Source organism: Somniosus microcephalus, chromosome 21, assembly GCF_052327205.1.
Source record: "Somniosus microcephalus isolate GS21.2 chromosome 21, FLI_Smic_1.0, whole genome shotgun sequence".
Classification (NCBI taxonomy): Eukaryota; Metazoa; Chordata; class Chondrichthyes; order Squaliformes; family Somniosidae; genus Somniosus; species Somniosus microcephalus.
The window spans coordinates 72,619,384-72,640,025 of NC_141007.1; the positions used below are offsets into that span (position 1 = coordinate 72,619,384).

At 45.1% G+C, this 20,642-nt stretch overlaps 1 protein-coding gene across 1 annotated transcript in view; it reads left to right on the top strand.

The window, feature by feature from the left end:
• cep112 (centrosomal protein 112) overlaps positions 1–20,642 on the top strand; it is a 420,760-nt gene that overhangs the window by 227,772 nt on the left and 172,346 nt on the right. Inside the window, exon 16 of the mRNA XM_085964113.1 lies at positions 6,163–6,298. Coding sequence (XP_085820239.1) covers positions 6,163–6,298 — 136 coding nt within the window. The remainder of the gene's footprint in view (positions 1–6,162; positions 6,299–20,642) is intronic.

Genomic DNA, 20,642 nt, shown 5'->3' on the forward strand with positions numbered 1-20,642 from the left:
CCTCCAGTCCGAAAAACAACCGATCACCACTACTCTCTGTTTCCTGTCACTTAGCCAATTTAGTATCCATGCTGCCACTGTCCCTTTTATTCCATGGGCTTCAACTTTGCTGGCAAGCCTATTTTGTGGCACTTTGTCGAACGCCTTTTGGATATCCATGTACACCACGTCAACTGCATTGCCCTCTGAGTTTTTTTAATGAGGTAACAATCAAGTTAGTTAAACATAATTTGCCTTTAAAAAATCTGTGCTGGCTTTCCTTAATTAATCCACACTTGTCCAAATGACTGTTAATTTTGTCCCTGATTATTGTTTCTAAAAGGTTCCCCACTACTGAGGTTAAACTGACCGGCCTATAGTTGCTGGGTTTATCTTTATACCCTTTGTGAACAAGGGTGTAACATTTGCAATTCTCTAGTCCTCTGGCACCACACCTGTTTCTAAAGAGGATTGGAAGATTATGGCCAGTACATTGTAGTGTTGGAAAGGGAGGATGTTTTTGAGGGGACAAGGACAGAATCCATTTGGTTAGACTTGAGGAGTAAAAAGGGTATGGTCACGCTATTGGGGGTATTCCATAGGCCTTCAAATAGTGAGAGGTGGGTAGAGGAGCAAATCTGCAGGGAAATCGCAGAAATATGCAAGAGCTATAGAGTGGTGATATTGGGGACTTTAATTACCCAAATATCAATTGGGATAATGCATGGGTAAAGGGAAAGGAGGGGAAGGAATTTCTGAAATGTGTTCAAGATAATTTCCTTGACCAGTATGTTCTTGGCCCAACTAGGAAGGGAGGCATTGCTCGATCTGGTGCTGGGGAATGAGGTGGGGCAGGTCGACCAAGTGTCTATGGGAGAACACTTGGGTACGAGTGATCATCGTATCATAAGATTTAGATTAGCAATGGAGAGGAGCAAGGAACAATCTAGAGTGGAACTTCTAAACTGGAATAAGGCTAACTTCAATGGGATGCGAAAAGATCTAGCCAGGGTAAAATGGAACCAAAGACTGACAGGAAAAACTGTAATGGAACAATGAGTGATCTTTAAGGAGGAGTACATTCCAACAAGAGGGAACGGTAAGGGAACCAAAGCAAGGGCTCCTTGGATGATGAAGGAGATAGAGAAGATGATGAAACAAAAAAAGAGGGTGTATGATGCATGTCAGGTGAATTCTTCAAGGGAGAACCAGACCAAATACAATAAGTTGAGAGGGGATGTGAAGATGAAAATAAGATTGGCAAAGAGAGAATATGAGAGTAGAATGGTGGTTAACATAAAAGGAAACCCAAAAATCTTCTACCGGCGTGTAAACAGTAAACGGGTAGTAAGAGGCTGGGTGGGGCCTATTAGAAACAAAGAAGGTGATATATGCTTAGAAGTGCAGGGCTAGGCTAGAATACTCAATGAGTACTTTGTATTGGTGTTTACTAAGGAGGTGGATGTTGACAAAATATCGGTAGAAGTGGAAAGGTAGAAGCAATGGAAGGGGTGAAAATTAATAGACAGGATGTACTAGAAAGGCTGGGTATGCTTAGAGTGGATAAGTTGCCTGGACCAGATGGCTTGCATCCCAGGTTGCTAAGGAAATTGGGGGAGGAGATAGCGGTAGGGCTTGCCATAATTTTCCAATCTTCCCTAGATGCGGGGAGGTGCCTGAGGATTGGAAAGTGGCAAATGTGACACCATCATTCAAGAAAGGGTGTAAGGACAATCCTAGTAACTACAGGCCGGTCAGTTTAACATCAGTGGTGGGTAAAGTTTTAGAAATAATAATCAAGAAAAAAATTAACGGGAACTTGGAGAATTTTAAGCTAATTAAGGAGAGCCAACACAGATTTGTAAAAGGCAGATCATGTTTGACTAATCTAATTGAATTTTTTGATGAAGTAACAGGGAGGATTGATGAAGGGAATGCAATGGATGTTGTCTACATGGATTTTAGGAAGATGTTTGTCAAAGTACCACATAGAAGGCTGGTTAACAAAATTGAGGCTCATGGAATAGGTGGGCCAGTGGCAGCTTGGATAAGGAATTGGCTTAAGGACAGAAAACAGCGAGTTGTGGTAAATAGCTATTTTTCAGACTGGAGGATGGTAGACAGTGGTGTTCCCCAAGGGTCAGTGCTGGGGCCGCTGCTTTTTTTTATGTATATAAATGACCTGGATATTGGAATACAGAGTAGAATTTCTAAATTTGCCGATGACACCAAACTTGGGGGTGTAGCTAACAGTGAGGATGATACCAATCGACTGCAACAGGACATAGAAAGGCTAGCAGAATGGGCAGACAAGTGGCAGATGGAATTTAATACAGAGAAGTGTGAGGTGATGCATTTTGGCAGAAGGAACTGGGAGAGGAAATATACACTTAATGGCACAGTTTTAAAGAGTGTGCAGGGACAGAGGGACCTGGGAGTTAATGTGCATAGGTCCCTGAAGATGGTGGGATATATTGAGAGAATGGGATATTGGGCTTCATAAATAGAGGTATTGAGTACAAAAGTAGAGAGGTTATGCTGAACTTTTATAAAGCGCTGGTTCGGCCACAACTGAAGTATTGCGTCCAGTTCTGGTCACCACACTTTAGGAAGGATGTGAAGGCCCTTGAGAGGGTGCAGAGGAGATTTACCAGAATTGTTCCAGGGATGGGGGATCTTAGCTACAAGGGCAGGTTGGAGAAGCTGGATTTGTTTTCATTAGAGCAAAGGAGGTTGAGGAGTGATTTGATTGAGGTGTGCAAGATTATGATGGGTTTGGATAGGCTAGACGGAGAAAGGCTGTTCCCACTAGTTGATGGTACAAGGACTAGGGGACACAAATTTAAGGTTTTGGGCAAGAGATACAGGGGAGATGTGAGGGAAACCTTTTATGCAGCAAGTGGTGAGGACCTGGAACTCGCTGCCGACGGAAGTGGTGGAAGCGGAGACACTCAATGTTTTCAAGGAGAGATTGGATAGGCATTTGAGGGAAATAAACTTGCAGGGCTACGGGTATAGAGCGGGGGAATGGGACTGACTGGATTGCTCTACAGAGAGTCAGCATGGACTTGATGGGCCGAATGACCAACTCCTCTGCCTCTATGACCTCGGCGATTTCTTCCTTCACTTCCCTCAGCATCCTAGGATGCATCCCATCCGGTCCTGGTGACTTAGCTACTTTAAGTACAGCCAGCCTTTCTAGTACCTCGTCTTTATCAATTCTTATCCCATCCATTATCTCCTCTACCTCCTCCTTCACTATGTCTATGGCAGCATCTTCTTCCTTGGTGAAGACAGATGCAAAGTACTCATTTAGCACCTCAGCCATACCCTCTGCCTCCATGCGTAGGTCTCCTTTTTGGTCCCTAATCAGTCCCAGCCTCCACTTACTACCCGTTTACTATTTATATGCCTATAGAAGACTTCTGGATTACCTTTTATGTTAGCTGCCATTCTATTTTTGCCCCTCTTATTTTCTTCTTCACTTCTCCTCTGAACTTCCTATATTTAGCCTGATTCTCAGATGTATTCTCTACCTGACATCTGTCATATGCGCTCTTCTTCTGCGTCATCCTACTCTCTATCTCTTTCATCATCTTTCAGCATCCAGGGAGTTCTGACTTTAGTTGCCCTACCTTTCCCCCTGGTGTGAATGTACCTCAACTGTACCCGAACTATTTCCTCTTTAAAGGCAGCCCATTATTGCACTACAGTTTTGCCTGGCAATCTTTGATTCCAGTTTACCCAGGCCAGATCTGTTCTCATTCCACTGAAATTTGCCTTCCTCCAATTAAGTATTTTTATTCTAGATTGCTCCCTGTCCTTTTCCATAGCTAATCTAAACCTTGTGATACTACGATCACTGTTCCCTAAATGTTCACCTGCTGACACTTGCTCCACTTGACCTACCTCATTCCCCAGAACCCGATCCAGCAATGCCTCCTTCCTCATTGGGCTGGAAACATACTGATCAAGAAAGTTCTCCTGAACACACTTCAAAAATTCTTCCCCTTCTCTGCTGTTTACACTATTACTATCCCAGTCTATATTAGGATAGTTGAAGTCCCCCATTATTACTACTCTATAGTTCTTGCACCTCTCAGTACTTTCTCGGCAAATTTGCTCCTCCATATTTTTGCCACTAGTTGGTGGCCTATAGAATACACCTAGTAGTGTAATGGCACCTCTATTTGGTTAGAGTTAAGAAATAATAGATTTTGTCCTTGACCCCTCCAGGACATCCTCTCCCTCCAGCACTATATAATATTCACCTTAACCAATACTGCCACACCACCTCCTATCTTTCCTTCCCTATCTTTCCTGAACACCCTATATCATTGAAACGTTTACAGCGCTGCACCCAAGTCCTCCTGACCACATCCCTGCTTGTGCCCTCCTCTGCAATGTGCAACCAGGCTGTGTTGAACTCCTGTGGCAGTCTCTTCTGCCCATGGGAAGGGAAGAGGACCTCCTTGCGTGCTGTGATTCCCTCCATAAGCACATGGAGGGAGTCATGGGAGAGCCTGGGTGCAGCCCTGTGCCTTTTTGCAGTGATTGTCAGTGTTTGCAGCACCTCAATGCTGTAGAACACTGACAGCACAAATGTCAAGACAAATGTGGCCATGGTCCCTTTAAGGAAACCGGCTGATGACACGTCATGAAATGACGTCACCAGACCCGCTTCCTCTAATTGGCCCGGGAAACACGCTGGGCGGGCTTAACAAGCCCTATCAACGGAAAATAATTTTACAGAGCGGGATGGAGCCAGCAGCAGGGTTGCGACCCGCCACCATCATCGCCCACCACGGACCCGCCGAGGTAAGTAAAATCGCGGCCTGTGTGTAAGCAGTGCGTTGACTCAGTTTTGCTTTCAGCCTTTTTCATGTCACTTTATTCAGAAATATTCTCCATATTATTGGATCTCTCAGCTAGTTGGAGATTAAACCATTTCCTAACTGCAGGCCCCAGAGAGTTGGGAGTCTTGTGCAGGGGAAAGTTGCTGCAGGGAATTCTAACGTACAATGGGTAAATTTATTGGTAAGTTTAGTGACTTTTTATGTGTTATGTTATAAATGAAATAGTTGTGGGTATGAAAAAAAAGACTTGCATTTATATAGTGCCTTTCGTGACCTCAGGACGTCCCAAAGCGCTTTACAGCCAATTAAGTACTTTTGAAGTGTAGTCACTGTTGTAATGTAGGACATGTGGCAGCCAATTTGCGCACAGCAAGCTCCCACAAACAGCAATGTGATAGTGACCGGATAATCTGATTTTTGTGATGTTGATCGAGGGATAAACATTGGACAGACACCGGAGATAACTCCCCTGCTCTTCTTCGAAATACTGCCATGGGATCTTTTATGTACACCTGAGAGGGCAGACGGGGCCTCGGTTAAACATCTCATCTGAAACACGGCACCACCGACCGTGCAGCACTCCCTCAGTACTGCACTGGAGTATCAGCCTAGATTTTTGTGCTCAAGTCTTTGGGGTGAGGCTTGAACCCACAACCTTCTGACTCGGGTGAGAGTGCTGCCCACTGAGCCACAGGTGACATGTAGCATGATGAGTCAGATAGCAAGTTGGCCATCAAAACAATTTTGAAAGAATTGAGAAATTTGATTGGTTGCTTTTATGATAATTCTTCATTGGTGAGTGGCAGTTATAACGAGCAAATCAGAATGGTTATTTAAATCAAGCATTAAATTGTTACCTACAGATTTTAAGTGTGGCTTTAAGAAAGAAGAAAGAACAAACTTGCATTTATAGAGCCCATTTCATGACCTCGGGACGTCCCAAAGTGCTACATAGCCAATGAAGTGCTTTTGAAATGTAGGGAAGCAGGGTGGCCAATTTGCACACAGCAAGGTGCGGAAAAATGAGATAAATACCCAGATAGTCTGTTTTAGTCGTTGGTTGAGGGATGTGTTGGCCAGGATACATGGAGAACCTCCCTGCTCTTGTTTGAATAGTGCCATGGGATCATCTGAGAGGGCAGATGGGGCCTCGGTTCAATGTCTCCTTCGAAAGATGGCAACTGTGGCAGTGCAGCATCTCTGGGGTGAATCTCGCCAGTCACAAGGCTTTTCATTATATAAATAGATAGATTGACTGGCATGTTTATCCTGTGAAACTAAAGGTCCCTAGGTACTATATATTACTGAAACATTTCTGCTTGTTTAGTGAAAAAGAGGACCAACTAACAAGCGTCACCGAGATGCAGAAGTTCCAAGCCCAGAAGGCAGAGGTAGCTCTGGAAGAATTCAAGAGACAGGTGGAGCTGAATTCTGAGAAGGTCTATTCTGAAATGAAACAGCAGGTGAGGCTTCTTCCATTGATTCTAAGGGTTTTATTAAGGTTTTGTGCTGGCCAATTTCTGTTTTCTGTTAGCAAGTACAAGTTATACGATCAACTAACTACCTCTAAATTTTTATTAAACCAATGGAAGCAGAAACATACACTTTAGCTGTTTCAAATCATAACAATCCAGCAAAAAGAAACTTTTTGATTTCTTAAAATACATCTAGAACATGAGGTGTCAAAAGCAATGTCTTCTCGGAGCTTCTACTGTTGGATATTGCAGTAAACTGGAACAAAAAAATGGCCTCTCCACAAGTTACATGACGCAAGTGGTCCATGGTTGTTTCTGCCAGACTTCTCTTCACCTGCCCACTCCTGCTGGTGTGCTGACCAATTTGCCACATTCAGTTCCCTGCATTGAAATTAAAAGCTCAATATTTTATTAGACTTTTTGTTAAATAAAAAAATGCACCAATCTATTTGTGAGATGACTTGTCCATTGCAAGCTTCTGGCTGAGCATGCCTCCCCAACTAAACGAGTTAGGTTGGCACATATTTATAATCACCCAACTAAGTGCGCTAGATGGGGTTTTTTCCAAACATATCTTTTCCCTCACCTCATTCTGGCCTTGCAGACCATGCATCAGTTCTGGCTGAGAAGTCAGGAAAGCTTTTGGCTGTTGGCCTAGTGTTGAGATTGAACTTGCAATGATACTCTTCAATTTCCTCCCTTCTGCACAGCATTGACACCTGGCCTCCACCAAACACCTCCCAACATAATTGCAGCTGAGATCAGAGACTCACTGGAATGGGGAGCTCCATCTTCATCCCTTCAATCTATGGCTCAGCTTCACGTTAGTCCTATAGTGCATGGTGCCATAATGTTGGCAAAACAAAAAGTGTGAAATGGACTATTTTCCAGCAGTGATACCTCTCCATGCTAAATACATAAAAAGGTGTTCCTGCAAGATCAGCAGTCCAAGACTCCTAGCTGGAAAACAACAGGCTGGCATAAACCCTGGAGCTGTAAAAACAAATGTCTGTATTTGGGTGTGGAGTATCAGAGGTCCACATGGCTTTAATCCACTTGTCTTCCTCAAACATGTGCTTAAAGAATGTGATGTAGAATGTTGCTGTATTACCAGCAAAATCTTCAGCTTTGAAACTCAAACACGCCTTCTCTTATAACCTTGGCAACAGCACATTTTATTCTCTGTCCTCATCCAGGCTCAAGTCAGCTATTTCTAGGAATTCTTCACTACTGTTTTTTTGGCAACAATACAGATTATTATTGGTCCAAATGGTTTAACCACAGTGATGCAATATGGCCTGGAAATTTCATTTTCTCCCACACTTGACCAGAAGCCCATGGATTTGTGGGGAATTACACATCATGAAACACGTTATTTTCTATAGTAAAAACTGAATATGCTGGAAGTGCACAGCAGGCTGGCATCCTCGAAGAGAAAAGACAGCATAACGTTTCACATGTAGACTCGAAACGATAGCCTGTTGACACATGTAATATTAACCCATCTTTCTCTCTTCAGATGTTGTTTGACCTGCTGTGTATTTCAACAGTAACTTGCATCTATATAGCATCTGCAAGGCAGAAAAATGTGCCAAGGCGCTTCACAGAAGTGTAACCAGACAAAAATTGACATCGAACCAAAGGTGGGGATTTTAGATGAAGTGACTAAAAGCTTGGTCAAAGAGGTAGGTTTGAAGGAGGAGGGAGAGGCAGAGAGGTTTAGGAAGGGAATTCCAGAGCTTTGGGCCTAGATGGCTTAAGGAACTTCTGCCAATAATGGAACAAAGGGAGTGGGTATGAGGCCAGCGCTGGACAAACACAGAGTTCCCAGAGGGTTGTAGGGCTGGAGGAGGTTACAGGGATAGGGAGGTGCAAGGACATAAAGGGATATGAACAATCCCTTTATACAAATTTTAAACTTGGGGCATTGGTTGACCAGGAGCCTACGTGGGTCAGTGAGCCTAGGGGTGATGTCAGCTAGCATTGGGGTCTGCAAAGGGAAGTTGGGTGGTCAGTAGTTTAGTGGGAATAGGGTAGAGAGAGCAAGAGGTGGGTCTCATGCACGAGGTGAATTCGGAGAGGGCATGCAGGGAGATAGGAGAGAAACTAGAGAAAGTTGCAGGTTCAGGACTGGGGCACAAGAGGAACCTTGGGAAAAGTTTGGCTTGGCATGGGGAAGTGGGGGATGCAGCAGAGGCAGCTTACTGGATTATCTCAATCTTAGTGACAAAGAAGTCCATGCACTCTTCGCATTTGTTGGAGGTGAGCATGGAAGTAAGAGGGGTTTAAGGAGACGATTGGTAGTGGAGAAAAGAACCCGGCAGTTATCTTTGCATTTCAGGAGGGTCCTGGAATAGTGAGCAGTTTTGGCAGAGGAGAGCAGGGCTCAATAATGCTTGACGTGGCCTAGCCAGATCTGGTGATGAATGGCTAGACCTTGTGTGCCACATAAATTGATGCCTGCGCCTCTTGGATTTGAGGGCGCGAAGATAGGGGCCATATCAGGAAGAACTCCTAGGGTGGAAGAGAATAAGAGGGGAAAATTCAGTTGTTTGTGCCTCCCGTTAGCGCCTTAAGAGGGTGCCAATTGGGGCGCAAAGCAACTAGAGGCCGGGCGCGGCGATGTTTGTGCCGCTCGCGAAATTAACTGGACATTTTGCGGCGGCGCTAACCACTTCCGCCACGATCTCCTGCGCCGGCAGATTGTGACGTCATTCGAGTGCGCAACGCCCCGTTAGCGCCCCGGACAGGATATTGAGTGGCGCCCCCTGCCTTACCGCCTGTCGCTATCAACGACAGGTTGAGGGGAGCGTTATGCTGTCAGAAAGGGACTAGGGGAGCGCTATTTAAAGGTGACCGCTTCCTGCCTTTTTTTGTCGGTGACATTTTTGCACCACACAGTCAGAGAGAGAGAGAGAGACTTCTGGAGAGATTCAACGCTATTTGAAGGAGTTTTGAGTACTGAGCAGCACTTTGCAGGTTTATTTTGATTTGCCCTTCCTTGCTTCGCCAGCACTCTGGGGTAGCGGCTCACAACTCGGCGTTTGCGCCTTGAGACAGGTGTGAAGCGCCTGATTTAGCGCTCCAATCACCTCCAGGGGCGATAAAAGCCAAGTTTGCTGTCGGAGGTGATAATTAGCGCCAGGCGCTGAGCTTTGCGCACAGCTGATAACGCGCCCCAAATGGGACAATACCGAATTTTTCCCCCTAAGGGTTTTTCTGGTAACAACCGTATCAAAAGCGGAGCTAAGGGGGTGATTGAACAGATCCACAGCTGCAGAAATATCATGTCAAATGGAGGGCTCAAGGCTAGGAATTGGGAGTTTCAAAATGCAGTTGTAAGTGATTTGAGGGAGAGTTTTTTCCAGGGGTGGACATAGAAAGAAGTGGGTTGGAAGGTGAGTGGTGAGGGATACAAGGAATCGATCAGCGATGTTCTTATCTGTGATTGAAGATGAGAATAGAGAGGCCACGTGAGATGGCAAGGTCAAGGGGTTGGCTGTGCATATGGGTAGGAACGTTTATATGGCGGGAGATGTTAAGGGAGGACAGATGGGCAGTGTGCTTGGAGGAGAGAGGGCAAAGTGAGTTGAGATGCAATGGAGGTTGAAATCGAAGATAAGGTGTCGCTCAGTGCAGAGGCTGAGGGGTGAAAAGAGTGAAGATATCTCAATGAGAAACTCAGGGTGGGGCTTGGGTGGGCGATGGAAAATGAGGATTTTAAAGAAGAGGTGAGAAGGGTGGAACAAGATGAAGTGATCAAAGAATGAGGCGTTTCCAGAGGAGTAAAGGGAGAGATCAAGATGTAATTTGGTGATGAGGGCCACACAACTACCGCAGCAGTTCGGGCGGGGCAGGTGGTGGAATGTATAGACAGGTGGGGAGGCGTCAGGCAGGGATAACGTGTCACCCGTGAGCCAAGTTTCCATCAAGGCCATGAAGACAATGCAATCATCCACAATAAGGTCCTGGATGGCAAGGACCTTGTTTGCAAGTGAACAAACGTTCTGAAGGGAGGTTTGTAGAGGGACAGCGATTGTTTGATCTGCTGGCAAAGTTCAAGGGGTCAGCAGTGGGACAGATGAGTGGGGCAGGAAGGAGAGTTTGGTGAGATTTACCCCCAGTGGGTGCGGTGGGCGGGAAGGTTGGCGAGTGGAAGATGGGGCAGTTGGGGTTGCTGCTCGTAAGAAGGCATGGACCAGTGAGTTGATGGGCACAGAAGGAAGTGGTGGACTTATTCAAGAGGGACTCGAGCATTTCTAGCATTTTCTGTTTTATTTCAAATTTCCCAACATTTGTGTTTTATTTCTTAGTAACAATATTTTACAATCTGAGATTCTGATCTTTTATTACATCCTAACAGTTTGGTTATGTTACCCATCGGAGGAAGATGACAAATAAAGATCAGGCAATTGCACTAGTACATGTTAGAATTCAACGAGTTTGAGAATTTGTACATACCAGATGTTGCTGCTGATTATTAGTTTTTATTCTTTGTAGTAAAAATGTTTTTAATTTTTCAATACACATTAAAGAAGTGGTGTGGTTGGCAGCAGAAAGGTAGTGGCCATTGCTTTAATCATTTGTTTGACAAAATTGCTTCTTCTAAAAGATAAATAGATGAGCGGGGTTGCAGTGGCACAAGGTATCAACAAGCTGCGCCACGTCAGTGAGGGATGCATGCTTAATGCTGCATACAACTAAGCTCCTGAACTCCGCTGCTGTGCTGTGAGGAAGGGGAATCAGAGGGACGATCATTCCCATCCCTTCCAGCAGCTAGTTCAGAGTGACTTTGGCAGAGGCCTGCGAGCAGTTTCCCTGCCTTCCTACATAATTGACCACACCTGGTGTCAGGCTTGGGTAGATGAGAGTCAATTGAAGAAATTTTTTAAAAAATATTTTAAGCTGATGGAAATATTTTTTGGAACATGACCTTCAATCTTTTTTGTTTCTGTTCAAGTCAATACAGTTTTATAAAAACAGAAAAAGGGCTATGAAAATCAATGAAAGCCAGGGGTGAGAAATCACCCAAAACCTGCTAGATGTACTGATGGATACATTTCTAAATGTGCACCCCTGCTGTGCGCAAAACAATATTTTCAATTGACTAAAGCCAATCCAACTTTTCAAAGTCCCACTCCAGAGACTAATGGGGCGAAATTCAGCTACTTTGTGCCTGCTGTTAGCACCTCCGGGGGCGCTAACGGGGCGCAAAGGGCTTATCGCCCGAGGGGGGGGGGTGTAAAAAGCGCCTCCCGCGAAATTCAGCGGGGCGTTGCTGAGGCACTAACTGATAGCGGTGCGCCCCCGCCAGTAGCAACCCCTTAGTGTCCCGCCGCATCCCCTACCGCCCTGCAGCAGAAATTCGGCTGCGGGTCGCGAGCCGGGCAGACCTCCGCTCGCGGGTCGGTAGTTAATGGGGAGGTGCGGCCATGACCTGCGCTGCCATTTTATTCTCTGCGGTGAGCCGTGGCGTGGTCCTGGCCACCATTGCACAGCCTGGCACCGCGTCTCGGCACCGGGCTGCAGCCATGGCACCACGCCACTCTGGTGGACTAGTTGGGGCCATTGGAGACACTGCAGAGTGCGCAGTGGCCCTCCCCTTTAACTGAAGGGGAGGGGTGTTGAAACGCGGCAGTGCTCCACAGAACCTCCATGGAGCGCTGCCGATCACGCCTCGATATTGCCTCCGTTACCGCCCCACCAGGAAGTGGAGCATCCGACATTGCGCTCCACTTTTTGGGTGGGGCGATAAGGCGAATTTCGTGACCGAGGCGGGACTTCCTCGCTGGGTGCAGGATATCCCGCCTCGCCAACATTACCGCCCCAAAACAGGGTGCTACCGAATTTCACGCCCTAAAGCTCATAATCTAGGTTGACACTCCAGTGCAGTACTGAAGGAGTGCTGCACTGTCGGAGATGCTATCTTTCAGGTGAGATGTTAATCTGAGGTAGGTGTAAGATATGCCACTGTTCAAAGAAAAACAGCAGCAGTTCCCCTGGTGTCCAAATCAACATTTATCCCTCAACCAACATAATTTTCCAAAAAAAATGATTATCCCGTTACTGTGTGTGGGAGCTTGCTGCGTGCAGATTAGCTGCTGCATTTCCCTACATTACAACAGTGACTACACTTCAAAAAGTACTTCATTGGCTGTGAAGGGCTATGGAATATCCTGAGGTCATGAACCACGCGATATAAATGCAAGTGCTTTCTTCTTTTAAACACGTTTCTGAACAGGCGCAATCCTCGGAGCGGTGCTAAAGACTTGGATCAGTCCACGAGTGCCTTCTCCTTATATTACCACTGTTTATGCACTTTTTCCTCAAAATAAGGCATCAGAGGAATGATATGGCCCCTGGTGGTGACGGGAGGTCTGTACCCTCAGCAACTCGGATACTTTCAGGCTGTTCTTTTTTGGCGGCACCTCATGCTCATCCTGAAATCACACTGAAAGTTGACCGTGTAATTACTTTGGAAGTGTGGACTTTGTGGGTTGCATAATCCCTGCAGCACTATTGGCTCCTAGGGACAAGTTCATTTTGCCAAGGGGAAAAAAAATGTAGCTTCAAATCAGGAAACACTCTTGTAAGGAATTCAGTTTTCCACTGTTACTAATTGATCCCAGCACTGATGCATAAGAAAAAAAACTTCCAAATGACATGCTTTGAAGTGAGGAAAGCTATGAAGTCCAACACAGTAACTTTCAGGCCAGCAACTAAATCTGTTTGATAGCTAGCAGTTACACTCATCTAGTTTTCTTGTCAACACGGTCTGTGTTTGGAGTTGACTGAAGATTGGAAGAGTTTAGGCTTTATTAGAAATTAAACTGCATTGTGATAAATTGGGGAAGTCAATTTATGGAGTAAGCTTGTTCTTCAGCAGAAGTTGTTATTCTGATTGTCCTTTTGGCGGAGTATACTGTAGCCATTAACACGTTATTTCCCAGCGCACAATGCAGCGCCATCTGGTGAAAATGATGGGACAAGCTGCAAAAAAAAAATTTCAAAGCAGATTGTTTTTTGCATGTGGAAATATTTGGCTGGAACACATTCACTTTCGTGAATCATAGTTGTCGAGCATCTCAACATCAGATAAATCAAATGCTAATTTTTCAGATTTTGTCCACTGATCCTCAGCCGTTAGAAGCTTGACACTGATTTCAATGCCGGGATTTAATGGAATTTGAGAAGGGTTGGGCCGGATTCAGCATCGGGTGGGGCATATTTATGAAGATGCTCCAACTCAAGGTGAAGGTCGACCTTGATTTGTTTTCACAAGTTATTTTCAGATGATTGGATGGTTTATAAAGAAATTTGCAGGGTACTTATCTTGTGCAAACTTTCAATTGCAAAGAAAGTTAGTAAAGCCGCCATGTCACTGTTTTACGCCTCACACCAGAAACCAGAGCCACAGCTTTGCCACAGCTGCTGCCAGATGTTTAATTGGGTTTGAGCTGAAGCACAAGTTTCCAGGACTGGAAAAGAGGCAGATTCCCAGGCAGCTTGCTGATGACAGAACAGCTGGTTACGTCAAACGAGTGAGTCTTTACTGCCCAGGAGACCTGAGATGATGGATCTCCAGCAGGTTGCCGTTACAACATCAAAATGGGGAATATCTCCCAGGTTCTGCCGTGTACGAGATATTTTTATTGATTTTCTTCACTTCTGTTAAGAAGCTGATTAGGATGATTCACTGAGCTTGAAAGTGCAATAAGGGCATAAGAAATAGGAGCAGGAGTCGGGCATTCGGCCCTTAGAGCCTGCTCCGCCATTCAGTAAGATCATGGCTGATCTTCTACCTCAACTCCACCTTCCCGCACTGTCCCCATATCCCTTGATTCCCTTAGTATCCAAAATCTATCGATCTCAGCCTTGAATATACTCAACGACTGATAATCCACAAAATTCCAAAGACTCACAACCCTTTGAGTGAAGAAATTTCTCCTCATTTCAGTCCTAAATGACCAACCCTTTATTCTGAGATTGTGACCCCTAGCTCTAGACTACACAGCCAGGGGAAACATCCTCCCAACATCTACCCTGTCAAGCCCCCAAAGAATTTTATATGTTTCAATTAGATCACTTCTCATTCTTCTAAACTCTAGGGAATATGTGCTTAGTCTACTCAATCTCTCCTCATAGGGCAATCCCCTCATCTGTCCTCATAGGACAATCCCCTCATCCCAATAAAGCTGCTACCAAAACAAAAACAAGAGAAATAGTTGGGGAGGAAACACAATATGATAATTAATATCGAAGAATTAAGATTAACATTATTTTTATTGAAACCTTAACTCTTTGAGCATACACATTGTTTATTTACATTTTCCCATCCTCTTTCCTTTTCCCCCTCTCCCTGGGGTAGAACAAAACCCTGGTCATTTGTTTCAGTGAGGAGCCATGCAAATAGTCTGTATTTTTCTAATTCAATCTTAAAGTGTTTATATGCAGATCCACATTTTTCCTGGAGTTACCCTACCCTTTGATTGGGTCCCATTGCCTTTGTTCTCATGGCTGTGCTCATGTGCTCATTCAGCAGCCAGATCAACCTGTTTGGTCTTGGGCCCCAGAGGGTTGGTTGGCCATGTTTGTAGAATTCTGCTAGGAAGGCGAACTTGTCTCCAGGCATGGTAGACAGTGGCGATTCTCTCTTACCCCAATGGGTTGCACCAACCAAACTGCTGGCTGAGAGTGGATAATGCTTCTCACGGCTAATGCTGATAGTCTGGCTTTCTTTTGCGCTTGGTCTCAGACCTGTGTTGTAACTACTGATTCTACCAGAGAGGGCTTTAAACTAACTAGTGGGGGGGAGGTTCCTAGAGAACAAATAATAAAAATGACAACAGAGAAGGTCATAGACTTAGGTAGCAGTGGGGAAATGAAAAACCAGAGCGTGTCAGGAAGGGGCAGAAGGTATGGAGTAAAAGGTAAAGTAATAAAAAGGGCAAAAGCAGGAACTAAGTGTCAAAAACACATTTGAAAGTTCTCTATCTGAATGCACGTAGCATTCGTAACAAAATAGACGAGTTAATGGCACAAATAGCTACATATGGGTATGATCTTGTGGCCATTACAGAAACATGGCTGCAGGGTGACAATGCCTGGGAATTAAACATACCAGGTTATTTAACGATCAGGAAGGACAGGCAGGAAGGAAGGGGAGGTGGGGTGGCTATGTTAATAAAGGAAGGAATCACTGTAATACAGAGAAATGATATTGGGTCAAAAGATCAGGATAATGAAACAGTTTGGGTGGAGATAAGGAATAATAAGGGGAAAAAAACACGAGTGGGCATAGTCTATAGGCCTCCGAACAGTTGCAACTCGGTTGGACGGAGTATCAATCAGGAAATAGTTGAGGCTTGTAATAAGGGAACATCTATAATTATGGGGGATTTTAACTATCATATTAACTGGACAAATCAAATTGGGCAGGGCTGCCTTGAGGATGAGTTCATTGAGTGTATTAGGGATGGGTTTCTTGAGCAGTATGTAACTGAACCGACCAGGGGACAAGCAACCTTAGATCTGGTCCTGTGTAACGAGACAGGAGTAATTAAAAATGTCCTAGTAAAGGATCCCCTTGGAATGAGTGACCATAACATGGTTGAATTCCATGTTCAATTAGAGGGTGAGGAGGTAGTATCTCAAACAAGCGTGCTAAGCTTGAATAAAGGAGACTATGAAGGTATGAGAGCAGAATTGAGCAAAGTGGATTGGGAAAATAGATTAAAGGGTAAGATGATACATGATCAGTGGTGTACATTTAAGGAGTTATTTTACAACTTCCAAAAAAAGTATATTCCACTGAGAAGAAAAGGGTGTAAAAGAAAAGACAGCCATCCGTGGCTAAGTAAAGAAATTAAGGATAGTATTCGACTAAAAACAAGGGCATATAAGGTAGCCAAATCTAGTGGGAGGATAGAGGATTGGGAAAACTTTAAAAGACAGCAAAAAATAACAAAAAGATTGATTAAGAAAGGGAAGATAGATTATGAAAGTAAATTAGCAAAAAATATAAAAACAGATAGTAAGAGTTTTTATAGTTATATAAAAAGAAAAAGGGTGGCTAAAGTAAATGTTGGTCCCTTAGAGGATGAGACCGGGAAATTAATGGTGGGAAATATGGAGATGGCAAAAACACTGAATGAATATTTTGTATCAGTCTTTACAGTAGAGGACACCAAGAATATCCCAACACTGGACAAGCAGGGGGCTATAGGGGGAGGAGATAAACACGATCAAAATCACTAAGGAAGTGGTACTCGGTAAAATAATGGGACTCAAGGCGGATAAATCGCCTGGACCTGATGGCTTACATCCAAGGGTCTTGAGGGAAGTGGCGGTAGGGATTGTGGATGCATTGGTAATAATCTTCCAAAACTCCCTGGACTCAGCAAAGGTCCCAGCAGACTGGAAAACTGCTAATGTAACACCCTTATTTAAAAAGGGCAGTAGACAGAAGGCTGGAAACTATAGACCGGTTAGCCTAACATTTTGGAGTCCATTATTAAGGAGACAGTAACAGGACATTTGGATAATCATAGTTTAATAAGACAAAGTCAGCATGGTTTTATGAAGGGGAAGTCATGTTTGACAAATTTGCTGGAGTTCTTTGAGGAAGTAACATACAGGGTGGATAAAGGTGAACCAGTGGACGTAGTGTATTTAGACTTCCAAAAGGCATTTGACAAGGTGTCACACAAAAGATTATTGCTCAAGATAAAAAATCACGGGATTGGGGGTAATATTCTGGCATGGATAGAGGATTGGCTATCTAACAGAAGGCAGAGAGTTGGGATAAATGGTTCATTCTCAGACTGGCAATCAGTAACCAGTGGTGTTCCGCAGGGGTCAGTGCTGGGTCCCCAACTCTTTACAATCTATATTAACGATTTGGAGGAGGGGACCGAGTGTAACATATCAAAGTTTGCAGATGATACTAAGATGGGAGGGAAAGTAGTGAGAGAGGAGGACATAAAAAACCTGCAAGGGGACATAGACAGGCTAAGTAAGTGGGCAGAGACTTGGCAGATGGAATACAATACTGGAAAGTGTGAGGTTATGCACTTTGGCAGGAAAAATCGTAGAGCAAGTTATTATCTTAATGGCAAGAAACTGGAAAGTACTGAAGTACAAAGGGATCTGGGGGTCCTGGTGCACGAAACTCAAAAGGTTAGTATGCAGGTGCAGCAAGTGATTAAGAAGGCCAATGGAATGTTGGCTTTCATTGCTAGGGGGATAGAATATAAAAATAGGGAGGTATTGCTTCAGTTGTACAAGGTATTGGTGAGACCGCACCTGGAATACTGCATACAGTTTTGGTGTCCATACTTAAGAAAAGACATACTTGCTCTCGAGTCAGTACAAAGAAGGTTCACTCGGTTAATCCCGGGGATGAGGGGATGGGCATATGAGGAGAGGTTGAGTAGATTGGGACTCTACTCATTGGAGTTCAGAAGAATGAGAGGCGATCTTATTGAAACATATAAGATTGTGAAGGGGTTGGATCGGGTGGATGCGGGGAGGATGTTCCAGATGATGGGTGAAACTAGAACTAGGGGGCATAGTCTTAGAATAAGGGGCTGCTCTTTCAAAACTGAGATGAGGAGGAACTACTTCACTCAGAGGGTGGTAGGTCCATGGAATATGCTGCCCCAAAAAGCTGTCGAAGCTACATCATTACATAAATTTAAAACAGAAATAGACAGTTTCCTAGAAGAAAAGGGAATTAAGGGTTACGGGGAGCGGGCAGGAATTTGGACATGAGTTTAGGTGCGGATCGATCATGGCCCTGTGGGTAGCGGAGCGGGCCCAGGGGCCGTGTAGCCTGATCCTGCTCCTGTTTCGTGTGTCTAATTCTGTTAGATTCAGGAGATAGTCCTGTCATAGTGGATTGGCGGTTAGGATCAGATCAGCCATGATCTTATTGAATGGCGGAGCAGGCTCGAGGGGCCAATTGGCCTACTCCTGCTCCTATTTCTTATGTTCTTACAGTGAGACATCATTTTAAACAGAACCAGGTTGATTTCCTTTCCTTTCCTGTACTGGATTTTGTGTGCTTTAGATATCTGATCTTTCAGATGCACCATTTTCAGTGAGCTGGTTATACAGTGAAATACTAAAAATTCCATTAACATATACTAGCATGGTTTAAATTTGTAATTCTTAATATCTAAAGGAAGCATTTAGCTGAGGTAGTAATTTCTGATGGCGGAAAATGAGACTCTTAACTGTCAGTGCGGTGGGGATCTTTGACTGACTTTCAAGCCCACTTGTCATCATTGGCCTTCGCAGAGCTGTCACCATTGTGGGAAAGTATGGAGTGACGTGTATGACTGGCGTGAGTGGCAAGGACCTCAAACCCACTTAAATACCTGGAGCTGTCAGTGACAGGCTGCACCTTCAGACGAGAATGGAGTGATGGTCAGTGCTGTGATTGACACTTGGCAGGTTTGCCCATGTCAGGGGGAAGTAGCAGTAGTGGAATCAGACCCATTGCACAGAACCACATCTCCTGTAGGCTGATTGTAAGTGGTGTCTGATGGTCTCACCAACCTGACTAAAGGGAGCTTGGTAACAACCTATAATGGGGGAGTAGATGGTGAAAAGGGACTTTAATATGGGAGAGGAAGGCTGTGGGGATACAGAGGGTCTTCCCAGCATTGATGGCGAGTATTGGCAGGTCATTCATGGTGTGGATGAGGAACATTTGGTTTACAAGTGCAATTGCTGTTGGCGAATTATGAGTGAAAGAATTATGAATGAAAGAAATGTAACCCCACTATTTAAGAAAGGAGGGAGAGAGAAAACAGGGAATTACAGACCAGTTAGCCTGACATCAGTAGTAGGGAAAATGCTAGAATCTATTATTAAGGACGTGGTAACAGGGCACTTAGAAAATAATAATAGGATTGGGCAGAGTCAACACGGATTTATGAAAGGGAAATTGTGTTTGACAAATCTGTTCGAGTTTTTTGAGGTTGTAACTCGCAGAATAGATAAGAGTGAACCAGTGGATGTGGTGTATTTGGATTTTCAGAAGGCACTCGATAAGGTGCCACACGAGAAATTATTAAACAAAATTAGGGCTGATGGGATTGGGGGTAATATACTAGCGTGGATTGAAGATTGGTTAACGGACAGAAAACAGAGAGTAGGAATAAATGGGTCATTTTCGGGTTGGCAGGCTGTAACTAGTGGGGTACCACAAGGATCAGTGCTTGGGCCTCAGCTATTCACAATCTACATCAATGATTTGGATGAGGGGACCAAATGTAATATATCCAAGTTTGCTGATGATACAAAGCTGGGTGGGAATGTAAGTTGTGAGGAGGATGCAAGGAGGCTTCAAGGAGATATAGACAGGTTAAGTGAATGGGCAAGATCATGGAAAATGTAATACAATATGGAGAAATGTGAAGTTATCCACTTTGGTAGGGAAAATAGAAAAGCAGAGTATTATTTAAATGGTGAGAGATTGGGAAATGTTGGTGTTCAGAGGGACCTGGGTGTCCTTGTACACGAATCGCTGAAAGTTAACATGCAGGTACAGCAAGCAATTAGGAAAGCAAATGGTACGTTGGCCTTTATTACAAGAGGATTTGAGTATAAGAGTAAAGGGGGGAGAAATTGGGTGAGTAGCGCCACCTGTTAGCGCCTAAAGAGGCGGTCAGTGGCTGTAGCGCCACTGGCTACGTCTGCGGCGATATTCAGTAGGGGCGCCAATGGTGGCGTTAGGCATTTGCGCTGCGCCGCCACCGATGACGTCATCGGTGTGCGCAGCGCCCCATTCGTGCCCCGTTCGTGGTATTTGGTAGCGAACGCCGCAGTTGCGCCGCTCGCTACCCGCGCCCGGTTCACGGGGCCTTACTGTGCCGGCAGCGGCGCAAGTTAAGGTGGAGGTGCGGGGCGGCCGCTTTTTCGGCGACCGCCTGCCAGCACCTCCGCCCCCGGCCTCCTAACCCCCCCCCCCCCCCCCGCGGCGTTGCCGGCTGTTTCCCGAGAGCCCGGCACTTCTCTTTGGTGCCGGGCTCATTTGCCGGCACTCGCGATCGGGGATCGCGCTGTTGCAGGCACCTCCCCCTTAACAGTGGGAGGAAGGCCTGCAGTACCGCAGCGTGCCGTGCCGCAGCATGTGGCACTGCGGCACGTTGCGCTGCGATAATCAGTTTCAGCGCCCTAAGAGGGACGCGGAGCGCCTCGAGCCTCGCCCCGTGTCCCTCGAGGGGCACTGAAACTGAATTTCTGGCGATCGGTATCACTCCGATCGCTGCGCTAAATCCTGCGCTCCGCCGACTTTTGCGCCACTTTGGCGCCCCAACCCAAT